This window comes from Scyliorhinus canicula, chromosome 14 (assembly GCF_902713615.1).
Source record: "Scyliorhinus canicula chromosome 14, sScyCan1.1, whole genome shotgun sequence".
Classification (NCBI taxonomy): domain Eukaryota; kingdom Metazoa; phylum Chordata; class Chondrichthyes; order Carcharhiniformes; family Scyliorhinidae; genus Scyliorhinus; species Scyliorhinus canicula.
The window spans coordinates 125,711,195-125,723,842 of NC_052159.1; the positions used below are offsets into that span (position 1 = coordinate 125,711,195).

The 12,648-nt window shown below is 47.5% G+C and overlaps 1 protein-coding gene across 3 annotated transcripts in view; it reads right to left on the reverse strand.

The window, feature by feature from the left end:
* The window catches only part of gpc5a (glypican 5a), a 1,363,183-nt gene that overhangs the window by 719,176 nt on the left and 631,359 nt on the right, over positions 1-12,648 (reverse strand). For all 3 annotated transcript variants that reach the window (XM_038818309.1, XM_038818308.1, XM_038818307.1), the window contains exon 6: positions 2,997-3,117. In XM_038818309.1, coding sequence (XP_038674237.1) covers positions 2,997-3,117 — 121 coding nt within the window. The remainder of the gene's footprint in view (positions 1-2,996; positions 3,118-12,648) is intronic.

Here is a 12,648-nt window from a genome sequence, read left to right on the forward strand (position 1 = left end):
ATGGTGGAGGCGGAAGAGACCCCCTCCACCACGCATGCGCCGTTGGTGACGTCAGCGGCCGCTGCGCATCCGGCGCATGCGCGGACTCACGCCGACCAGCGAAGGCCTTTCGGCCAGCCCAGACGCCGGGTGGCGTAGCGCCAAAGGCCGTTGGCGACAGTCGGCGGAGTGGGAGCCACTCCGGCGCGGGCCTCGCCCCTAAAGGTGCCGAGAATTCCGCACCTCTTGGAAGGCCCGACGCCGGAGTGGTTGGCGCCACTCCGCTACGCCGGGACCCCCCGCCCCGCCGGGTAGGGGAGAATTTCGCCCAGGATCTTTATTGAATTGACATTTCACACCTGCTGTAGTGGGATTTGAATCGGGGTCCCCAGAGCATTACCCTAGGTCTCTGGAATACTAGTTTATGGCCTCCCCATATTGCCTACGTCTTCTCCGAGTTCTTATGTTCATGGACAGAATTTGAATGCTTTCTTACTGTCCATGATCAGTGTGTTTCGTTTGTCAGGTGCATACTTCCTTACGCTCAGAGTGATTGTCTCAATTAAGTAAATCCAGCAGCAAGCTTTTATGTGTTTAAATATTATTTATTATTCCACACTTACCCAAAGGATTAAAAAAATGTGATGTTTCACTCATCTGTCTCACACACACTATCACTCATATAAAGATTTGAAAAAAAATGATTCAATTACAAAGTATAATTGTCACAGTCTCTCTTTCATTGGAGGCCTGCAGCTTAGATGAATTGATGTTTTTTAACTGAGGTGAAGGTCCTGTGAATGGAAGTCAGTAAACCATGGGCCTTCTTATAGTTGAAATTCCGGGAAGTTAGTTCACGGGCTTGAAGTTTGAATAGGGATTGCAGAGAGTCTTTCTCCACTTTTAAGGCTTGCTGCTGATGACATTGGCTGCTGAATTTCAGGTGGCTTCTCTGATGAACTTTGAAAGAACTCTATGCAAGCAGTGCTTGTTAAAACAGACAAATGGCTGTGCTCATCATAGGCACAAGTTCAAAAATCCGTTGTCCAAAGCAAGGGGCATTGATTACACATTCTGTTTTGTGGTTTGGCACTTTATAATTCATTTTGTTTAGTTTGCATGAGAAACTATCATAATACAATGGAGGGTCGATAGGATCCCTGGTGTTTTCATCAAACACACATTGAGCTTCAATGTTTCCTTTGCGCATGAGAACAATTAGTTAGCTGGAACATTATAGTTCTGTTTTTGATGACCCATCCTTAAACAGAGATGTGTGAATTTCCCAGCTGACTGTTAATGTCCATACTGAATTATGATTTTGCTTGAGCCTGTTCTGTAGCCCAAAATGCCAATGGTTACACAAGTTGCAGTGGTCATCTTAATAGACTGTCTGTGTCAAAATTTTGAAAATTCATAAAACCGCATGACGACTATTTGAGTAAAAGGTAATGTTAGGACTCTCAGGAAAAATATGTAGGAGAGACTTCCAGATAAACCAGTGGTTCTAGGAACTCTGCACCCATTTAAGAAACAATTACATTTTCCAATAGGAAATATTTTTTGTTCCTCTGGATGGATAAATAAAGATGGGCCAAAGGGCCTTACCGAGATCCCATGGCTTGTGATCTTGCAAAGATTAAGAAAAATGAGCTAAGAATTTGTGATGCAGGGAGAGAATAGATGCCCTGGGACAGTCCGTTGTTTCTTGTTTGACCAGTATTATAATCACAGGAGTCCCGAGAAGGATATAAACTCAGTGGTTTATTCAGTAAATAAATGCGAGGCCACAAAGTGGTGGGCAGTACATCAGTCCTAGCCGGGGCCATCCGAAGATGCAGTTCCCACCCTGGCCAGCTTTTATCGGTCTGTTTTAACGAGCCCTGCTGTTAGACCACTGCCCCTCAGCGGGGGAGCTGGTATTCCACGTGCTCCATGGGAGATCAATCAGGTCGAATCCATGGATCTTGTGGGGATTATTACAACCAGCAATTCCAGAGTAGCAGTATTAGGAAACCCAATATCAGCACATTTTATTTATGTTCCATGAGTGAAAAAATTAACTCATTTCATTCAGTGAGTTATCCCTGTAGCTCTACCAGACAGATCAAACAGTAATCAGGTGTCAACTAAACAGAGGAACAATTAGATCTATACTTCTAATTAAGGTTTACCATGCTCAGGTTTTACATTCATACATTTCCTAAAGCCATGGACAAAAAGACAATGAATAAATATTAACTTTTCTTTATTTCGTGGCCCTGAATTTTTAGCATGGCGGGATCACATTTCCACCAACTCTGACAGCCTGATGCCATATTCCGCCGTAACAAGCATTCATTGACATAAGGCAGCACTCCCATCCTCACTTGGGAGGACATCCTGCTTTGGAGAGCTGTCGGACAGCTCTGCAGTTCTACTGCTGCAATGGCCAGCAGATGCACAGTAATGTGCCTGAGGCAGTGTTGGGAGCTCAACAGGGCCTTGGGATAACCCCAATCAGAAAGGGGTCAGGACCCCTGTAGGGAGTGGGGGGACAGACAAGTGGAAAATGCTACCCACAGAGTTGTCGAGTGCGCTCAAACCATTTCCAAGCAGTACGGTGGCACAGTGGTTAGCACTGCTGCCTCACAACTCCAGGGACTCAGATTCAATTCCAGCCTTGGGTGACTATCTTTGTGGAGTTTGTAGATTCTCCCCATGTCTGCGTGGGTTTCCTTCGGGTGCTCCGGTTTCAAGATGTACAGGTCAGGTGGATTGGCCGTGCTAAATTGCCCCTTAGTGTCCAAGGATACATAGGTTAGGTGGATTGGCCATGATTAATGTGCAGTGTTACGGGGATAGGGCAGCGGAGTGAGCCTAGGCAGAGCACATTTTCAGAGGGTCGGTGCAGACTCAATGGGCTGAATGGGTCCCTTTTGCACTGTAAGGATTCTATGGATAATAGTTTATGCAGATTTATGAGCTTGAGATGATTTTATTGCAGTGACTTGTCATTTTTGGACATCCCTGCTTACCTGATTGATGTGCTTCAGTTTATCAATAATTTGATTTATGACGGGGTCAGTTCCTTTCACTTTCACCTCTGGGTTGCTTGACTGAGCTTTGATGCCATTGCCAACAACTTGACGTGTATAGCTGAAATCAATAAAACGTAATTGTTCATTTTAAACGCAGCAATCATTTTTCACACGATTAGAATTGTGGGTAGATTTTAAAATCAAATTTTAACCACACTTTCCTTGAGCTCTGGAGTTAACTACAGCATTAAGCCATGGCGCTATGCGACAGTATTCACAAGTCGGTCACTTTGAGCCATGAAGGAAATATGCAAACAACTAATTAATGTACAGAAGGATGCTGTTCAGCCGGTTGTGTCTCCGCTGGCCCTCTGAAGGAACAATTCACCTTATGTCACTTACAGTTCTCACAGTTCTCCTGCACATTCTTCCTTATAGGTTAATAATCCAATTCTCTCCTGAATCTTTCAGTTGAATTTTTACACGGAAGGTGGTGAGTGTCTGTTTTTTAACACAGAGGGTGATGAATGCCTGTTTTTTATACAGAGGGGGGTGAGTGCCTCGATTGCGCTGCCGGGGTAAGTGGTGGAAGCAGATATGATAACAGCACTTAAAAGGCATCTGACGAATACATGAACAGGATGCAAATAGAGGGATACGGACCCCGCAAATACAAAGAAACAAAGAACAAAGAAAATTACAGCACAGGAACAGGCCCTTCGGCCCTCCCAGCCTGCGCCGATCCAGATCCTTTATCTAAACCTGTCTCCTATTTTCCAAGGTCTACTTCCCTCTGTTCCCGCCCAGTCATATACCTGTCTAGATGCTTCTTAAATGATGCTATTGTGCCCGCCTCTACCACCTCCGCTGGTAAAACGTCCCAGGCACCCACCACCCTCTGCGTAAAAAACTTTCCACGCACATCTCCCTTAAACTTTCCCCCTCTCACTTTGAAATCGTGACCCCTTGTAACTGACACCCCCACTCTTGGGAAAAGCTTGTTGCTATCCACCCTGTCCATACCTCTCATAATTTTGTAGACCTCAATCAGGTCCCCCCTCAACCTCCGTCTTTCCAACGAAAACAATCCTAATCTACTCAACCTTTCTTCATAGCTAGCACCCTCCATACCAGGCAACATCCTGGTGAACCTCCTCTGCACCCTCTCCAAGGCATCCACATCCTTCTGGTAATGTGGCGACCAGAACTGCACGCAGTATTCCAAATGTGGCCGAACCAAAGTCCTATACAACTGTAACATGACCTGCCAACTCTTGTACTCAATACCCCGTCCGATGAAGGCAAGCATGCTGTATGCCTTCTTGACCACTGTATCGACCTGCGTTGCCACCTTCAGGGTACAATGGACCTGACTCCCAGATCTCTCTGCACATCAATTTTCCCCAAGACCCTTCCATTGACCATATAGTGCGCTCTTGAATTTGATCTTCCAAAATGCATCACCTCGCATTTGCCTGGATTGAACTCCATCTGCCATTTCTCTGCCCAACTCTCCAATCTATCTATATTTTGTTGTATTCTCTGACAGTCCTCCTTGCTATCTGCAACTCCACCAATCTTAGTATCATCTGCAAACTTGCTAATCAGACCACCTATACCTTCCTCCAGGTCATTTATGTAGATCACAAACAGCAGTCGTCCGAGCACGGATCCCTGTGGAACTCCACTCGTCACCCTTCTCCATTTTTAATTTAGATAGGCATCATGATCTGCGCAGACTTGGAGGGCCAAAGGGCCTGTTCCTGTGCTGCATCATAGAATCCCTACAGTGCATAAGGAGACCATTCCGCCCTTCGAGTCGGCACCGACCCATCAAAACGACACTTTACACATGTGCACTCCACCCTGTACTGTTCTTTGTTCTTTGAACCTGCCTTCACAACACTGTTGGGCATTGCAATGCAATTCAGACATTAGAACATAGAACAGTACAGCACAGAACAGGCCCTTCGGCCCTCGATGTTGTGCCGAGCCATGATAACCCTACTCAAACCCACGTATCCACCCTATACCCGTAACCCAACAACCCCCCACCCCTTAACCTTACTTTTTAGGACACTACGGGCAATTTAGCATGGCCAATCCACCTAACCCGCACATCTTTGGACTGTGGGAGGAAACCGGAGCACCCGGAGGAAACCCACGCACACAGGGGGAGGACGTGCAGACTCCACACAGACAGTGACCCAGCCGGGAATCGAACCTGGGACCCTGGAGCTGTGAAGCATTTATGCTAACCACCATGCTACCGTGCTGCCCAAATTAGGCACTTGCTGTGTAAAAGAAAGCTTTTTCTGATGTCCACCGTTGCTACTTTTACCAATACCATAAGTCGGTTTCCTCTGGTTCTCAATCCTTCCACCAATAGGAGTAGTTCCTCGCTATCCACTCTGTCTACTGTAGAATAGCTCTACTACAGTTCCTCTCAATTTTCTCTTCTCCAAGAAGAACTGTGCAATTCTCCAGTCTAATTACATAATTTAAGTTCCCCATCTACATTCTCTTGTACCTTTTCTGCACTCTCTCTATGCCTTCAGACTCTTCCTAAAGTGTGGTGCCTAGAATTAGATGCAATACTCTGTCTTAGGTCGACACGGTGTTTTATACAAGTTTAAAAACAAGTCCTTGCTTAAAGACTAGGATACTGTATGCTTTATTAACCAATCTCCCAACCTGCTCTGCCATCTTCAATAATTTATGCTCATATATACCAGGTCCCTCTGATCCTGCACACCTTTTAGAATTATACTCTTTGTTTTATATTGTCTCTCCATGTTCTTTCCACCAAAATTAATCAATTCAACACTTTCTGCATTAAATCTAATTTTCCGCTTGTCCATCTATTCCGTAGACCACGTGGTCATGTGAAAACTGGCATGGCTGCAGAGGAGGTCAAGTGGCAGGAGTTACTCCCAGGAGATGGTGGAGAGCACAAATGTTAAAGTAGCTGCTAAGCTAGTGACTAAAAAAATTATTTGTTGAAAGTCCTTGCTGTCGGTAATTCGGGAGCCAAACACTTTGGTGCATCAGCCCACTCATCTGTGGATGTGAAGTTCGTGGCCAACACCGCCCGAACTTCACATCCCACCATTTTCACTTACCTTTAATATGACAAGTGAGCCTGCTTGGTCCTTACGATCTCACTTGCTTTATTATTCAATGCTACATTCTTGATAATGACTTCAGCTGATGATTTAAGAGCTTATTGCATCCATTGAAAAAAAGTTTTTTTCTCAAACTCTCCATGTCTTTGAAGCTTTGAGGGTTTTAAACTTCCATTTGCCCATGCTTACCTGTATATAGCACAAATGAACTTTGAATCCTGATTTGCAGTGGCATAATTAATAACCCACACTTCAAGTAATCATCTTTATGCTGCTTTGTTCCTGTTTTCAGTTTCTTCTTCATGGGTTAGTCACCAGATGCCCTGGAGTTCCCACGAGCAACACTGACAGCTGCAAAATGGAGGAATCGCTCTCGCACACCCAGAACATGTGATATTAGTATTCGGGTCGTGTGACCTTCTCTCTGCCACCACTCCAGACAGGAAGATTCAGCAATCAAAACAAAATGTGCTCCTTTGTCAGCATGCTGATATCAGGAGGAGGCGTTCTGCTCCGCTGGGCGGCGGCCCTGCGCATTGCTGAGGGGACACTCTTGCGCGGAATGGCCGGCATTCTAAAAGCCGGTTGCGCCGTTGACCACGTCTTCCTGCGATCGGGAACGGCGCGACGGATGGCCCTGCGACCCTCCCTACACCCACCCGTGACCCAGTCACAGGTCACGACCCTGGATTTGAAAATGACTGCTACACAATGGTCTGTACATAGTTTCCCATTGTGTCAAACTGTTACATCTCATGTTACCAGGTGTTCAAAATAAACGGAAGACGTAAACCGAGTGATCATATGAGAATGTGATGATGTGGCTACAAAAGAGGTCACATGGTGGGAGTACGAGCTGGGCACAAGTGTTGAAGTAGCTGCTAAGCTAGTGAAAAACTATTCGTTGTTTAACGTCCTTTGCTGTCAGTGATTCGAGAACCCAATACATTTACACATTTCACCAACCAGGCTATTCCTGAAGATGAATATCTCAAATGGGTATAATCCATTCAGGTTATCATTCAATCGTACTGAAAAAGTAAATGTCCAGGTATTTAGGATGAGAAAGGCAAAAAAAGCAATGGCTTTTTCACCAAAGTTTGATTTAAATTACAACAGGACAATCGTAGAAGAATCATAGAATCCCTACAGTGCACAAGGAGGCCATTCAGCCCATTGAGTCTGCACCGATCCTCTGAAAGAGCACTCAACCAAGGGCCAATCCCCCAACCTATCCCCGTAACCCCACTTAGGGGCAATGTAGCAAGGCCAATCCACCTAACCTGCACATCTTTGGTTGTGGGAGGAAACCGGAGCAACCCCACGCAGACCCTGGGAGAACAGGGAGACTTTTCCTTTTACTAAATTTGGAATTGTACTGAAAATGGAAAGGAACCACTGCATTTCCATGAGAAATAAAAACAAAAATGCTGGAAAGACTCAGCAGGTCTGGCAGTATATGTGGAGAGAGGAAAAGTGCTATTGTTTTGCGTCTGTAAGACGTCTTTTATTTCCATGAGAAATATTTTGTAAATCAAGAGAGCTTGAGGGCAGGTTGAGGGTTGTGAAGAAATAATCAACTGAACAGGCATCTGGGCATCCGATATGCACAACTTAAGGACTATGCAGGAAGATGGAAAATAAAGTATTGGCGGTACATTGGTGGGCAAAAATGTCTGCAGCGATATAAATAGCATGCTTTTGGTTAGTCTTTTTCGTTGTTGAAGTAAAAGACAATATGAAATGCTATTTTCTAGGTTTGTGTTCTTTGCACACTGCCATAATGTATGAAGGGTATTTTCGAGCTGCAACATAATTTGATTTAAATTCTAATATTTAGCAAAGTTTGTACATGTAAATAATACTGTATTTTTTCAAAGAGATATAGGTTCCAGGTGACAAAAGTACGTTCCTTTCACATTGAAAATACCACTGTACAAGGCTTCAAAATAATGCACATCTAGTAAATATATAAAACTGGTAATCAAGCACTTCATATTTTAGCATAAGAAAATTCCAAAATACTGCCTCCTGAAGGTGATAGGAGAATATCAGACAGGGTTTGTGAAAGGAAGGCAGCTATTCTTAAAAATGTGAGAGAGTTACTAAACATGATCATGATGCCAGCTGAGGGAAAGGAGACGGAGGTAGTGACGCTTGATGTGAAAAAGCATTCGATTGGGTAGAGTGGGGGTACCAGAGAGATTTGGGATTGGGCCTGGGTTTACTGCATGGGTACTGTCATAATATACATCCAGGTATATGATGGAGTGCAGACAGCCAGTGATTGACACACAGGATGACCAGTGAGCACACAGAACATAGCAGCCAATCACCAGACAGGACACGACCACTATAAAGCCATAGGGCACCAGTTTTCCCGCTTTCTCGGGATCCAGCCTCTGAGACAGTCAGAGCTTGTGAGCAGCAGCCAGTGCAAACACCATGTGGTAGTCAGTTAGTCTGGTCAGGCTAGCCTCAGGTCTCCAGTCAAGTCAGCATAGTGTCAACTCACAGTTAAGCATGTAATATAGTTAAGATGTTAAATAAAATCGCGTTGCATCTCATCAAGTGCTGGAAGCCTGTCTCTCTCTACACTGCATCAAACGCAGTCCACATAGACCCAGCTTACCCAACACATCATGGTACCAGGTCTGGATGCTGAGAATTGACGGACTCACCTTGAGGTAATCTGCGTTCACCAGCAATCAGCCATCCGGTAACATGGAGGGTGGGGCGACCTTAAGGGTCGCGAGGCTACAGACGGTGAGGGCGGGGCAGGGTCCGTTGAACTTCAAGGTAAGACTCTGGTGATGGCATTGGAAGTTGGGCCCCAGTAATAAAGAAGTGCAGAGGTGGGGGAGGACGTAGAGCCTAAAGTTGGTGTACTTCGCGCCTTGCATGGTGAGGGTCGCGACGCAGTACCCCTGGATTTCCACAGCGTGGGATCCGGAAGCCAGGGAGATTTACTGGGTCACGGATAGGATGGGGAGGGAACAGCGCCTTACCGTATCCGTGTGTATGAAGCTGTCTGCTCCCAGAGTCAAAAACGCAGGCCACCTCGTGCCCGTTAATCCGGACGGTCATTGTGGACTTTGCGAGGTGGTGCGGCCGGGATTGGTCCAGTGTGACGGGGGTGAGTGTCGGAAGACGGTCGGCGGTAGTGGCGGTCAGCGTATGGTCGGGCGAGCTGGGTTCCCAGAAGGCAGTGGAGGGGTCCCAAGATGGCGGCCCCCATGAGTCGCACGTGGCGGGCGAGGTGCAAGGTGGCGTCCAAGATGGAAGCCCCCGTGGGTCGCATGTGGCGGGCGAGATGCAAGATGGCATCCAAGATGGCAGCCCCCATGGGTCGCACGTGGCGGGCGAGGTGCAAGATAGTGTCCAAGATGGTGGCCCCCGTGGGTCACACGTGTCGGCTGAGATTAAAGACGGCGGCGCCCACGGGTCGCACATGACAGGTGCTACGGCAGCTGGGGGTGGCCCCAACAGCAGCAGTCAGCGCTGCTGGGCCTGGAAGATTTAGGGGAGGGGGTGGGTCGGGCCTGGCAGGCTTTTGCAAAGTGGCCCTTCTTCCCACAGCCGTTACAAGTCGCGTTCCATGCCGGGCAGAGTTGTCGGGGGTGATTATTCTGGCTGCAGAAGTAGCACTTAGGGCCTCCGGCACTGGCGGGCCGGTGCACAACGCAGGCTTGCGTCGCGCCCGGGTTGGTTGATAGCTGCGTCCACGAGACCCACGAGAGTGCCGTGCGGTCAGAGGTGTAGACCCCCATGTTCTGGGAGGCCACCTCCAGTAAGTTGGAGAGCTGGACTGTTTCTGGGAGGCTGAGTATCCCCCCTTCTAATAATCGTTGGCGGATTTAGTTCGAGTGCATGCCCGCGACATAGGCGTGCCTGATCAGCAGCTCCGCGTGCTGGGTAGCCGATATCGCCTGGCAGTCACAGTTTCGACAGAGGATGCGCAAGTCGCGCAAGAATTCCGCGAGTGATTCCTCAGGGCACTGGCGTCTCATGGCGAGGAGGTGCCTAGCGTATACCAGGTTGACGGATTTCACATAATGTCCTTTTTGCAGCGTTATCGCCTCCGTGTACGGGGGGGGGGGGGGGGCGTCCCTGATACGGTTAAAGACTCTTGGGCTCACCTGTGTGTGGAGGACCTGCTTCTTCTGGAGGTCCGTGAAGTCTTCGTTGAAGGACGCAAGGTATGCCTCAAAGCAGCTTAGCCAGTGTTCAAAAGTCTCTGTAGCGTCAGCTGCTTGTGGGTCCAGTTCCAGGCGATCAGGCTTGAGTGAGGAGTTCATCTTGTGAAGAGTCCATCTTAGAAGTTTAGTGTATTAAATTGATATATCAATAATACACGACGAGTTGATAAACTTAACTGAGGGTTTAAAGCCTTCAGCCTCTGGACCCAAACTGGGGCCGGAGGCGGAGACTTGCCACTTTTATACAGAAGCCCCGAGGGGAGGAGCCAACCTGGACAAGCCCAGGCATGTATGATACAGTACAGTCCAGACCATACAATCACATGGTTTACCACAGGAGGTTTGAACAAAAATCTTCCAGAGCAATGAGTGCACTTTAAACGCTGGTAATTCCAGCGGGACATCGCTTTGCGCTGCTGGGTGGAGGTTTTGGCCCATCAAACTTATGGTAGGTAACAGAAGAGGAAGCCTTTAATTAGTGGCCTATCAGTCATTTACAATGTCTGCTTTTGCTGTACCAGTTAAAACAAGGGGCGGGGTCCTCTGACCCCCTCCACCGGGTCGGAGAATCGCCGGGGGTCAGCGTGAATCCCACCCCCACCGTCCTCCGAATTCTCCGGCCCCCAAAAATCGCCCCGGCATGAATCGAGCCACCCACCTCGGAGGATGGCGGGGACTGGCGCGACGCAATGGGCCCCGGGACCACCCGAATTCTCTGGGCCGCGATGGGCCGAAGTCCCGCCCATTTAATGACGGTCCCACCAGCGTAGATCAGGTTGGTCCCTACTGGCGGGACCCAGCTCCGTGGGCGGCCGCCGGGGTCCTCGGGGGACGCGGGGCGATCTGGCCACGGGGGATGCCCCCCACGGTGGCCTGGAACGTGATCGGGACCCACCGATCCGCCGGCGGGCCTGTTCCACGGGGGCACTCTATTCTTCCGCGTCAGCCTTGTACCAATCCGCGATGACCGACACGGAGGTGAACCCCACTGTGCATACACGGGGATGACACCAGCATACGCTACGCATGCGCCAACTCGCGCCGGCCGGCAGAGGCCCTTCGGCACCAGCTGGCGTGGCGCCAAGCCCCTTCCCGCTGGCCGGCGTTGCGCAAACCACTACGGCGCAGCCCTAGCCCCCGAAGGTGCAGATGATTACGCACCTTTGGGGCGGCTCGATGCCGGAGTGGTTCCCGTCAGGGTTTGCGCCGTTTTTTTCCCGCCCTGACGATTTGCGCAGAATCTTGCCCAAGTAGTGGAAATATTCTTAAGTTGCTTTTAACTTGCTATCTGGCACATGAAATGAATGAAAATGAATGGATGAATTGAAATGAAAATCACTTATTGTCACAAGTAGACTTCAAATGAAGTTATTGTGAAAAATCCCCTAGTCGCCACATTCCGGTGCCTGTTCAGGGAGGGTGGTACGGGAATTGAACCGTGCTGCTGGCCTGCCTTGGTCTGCTTTCAAAGCCAGTGATTTAGCCCTGTGTGATAAACCAGCCCCTACATTGCTACATAAGTGAGCCTTCTCCCTAAAGACCTTTTTCAAGTGCACAGGATGTTTACCACAGTGCTCCAGCACTATCAAAAACTGTAATTTTATGTAGATTTTAAAAGAGCATTCCTACATTTTACTCAAATATCATTAATCACTTTTCTGAACATTAATACAAAGCAAGGTGAGCTCACTAAATTTACAGATTCTCTCCAGAGCAGTTCCACAGCGAGACCAATAACTTCAAAACAATGCAATTCCAGCAACTGCAATGGTTGACCCTGAACAGATTTCAGTTCAGCTTGAAATGATAGATTTCTTTTTAAAGGAATAATGGACTCGCCATCTGTCCTCAATTTTTTTCCCCTGTGCAACCACGGTAATGCATCACTTGAGCTGAAAGACAAACATCAAGAAGGGGAACTTTATTTCCATCACTTTGTGTGTTAAAGGTTAAACTATGTTGAAGGAGAAAGAAGAAAAATGGAAAAAGAAAATAAACTGTTGAAACGCAAAATGTTATTGATTTTTTTCAGCAGGAATGAAGTTTAACTTTCAGGGTTCCTAAACTGAGGGCCACTGAAAGAAACTGGAGGAAGCAGCGGCATTCATTGATTTTGAAGGGAGGCAAAGTATATTGCCAATTTGGACAGAAGCTAAGTTTGTTTTTGCAAAAGATAGATGAGGGAGATATGTCAGTCTGAATTGAGGTAATTCATTCTTCGGATCTCCTTAAATTTGAACCGAGATATACAGAACTCAACATAGAGTAGGGATAGAACCGACCGTCATATTTGTAGGGTTTATTTAGATATTTTGACGGTGTTCT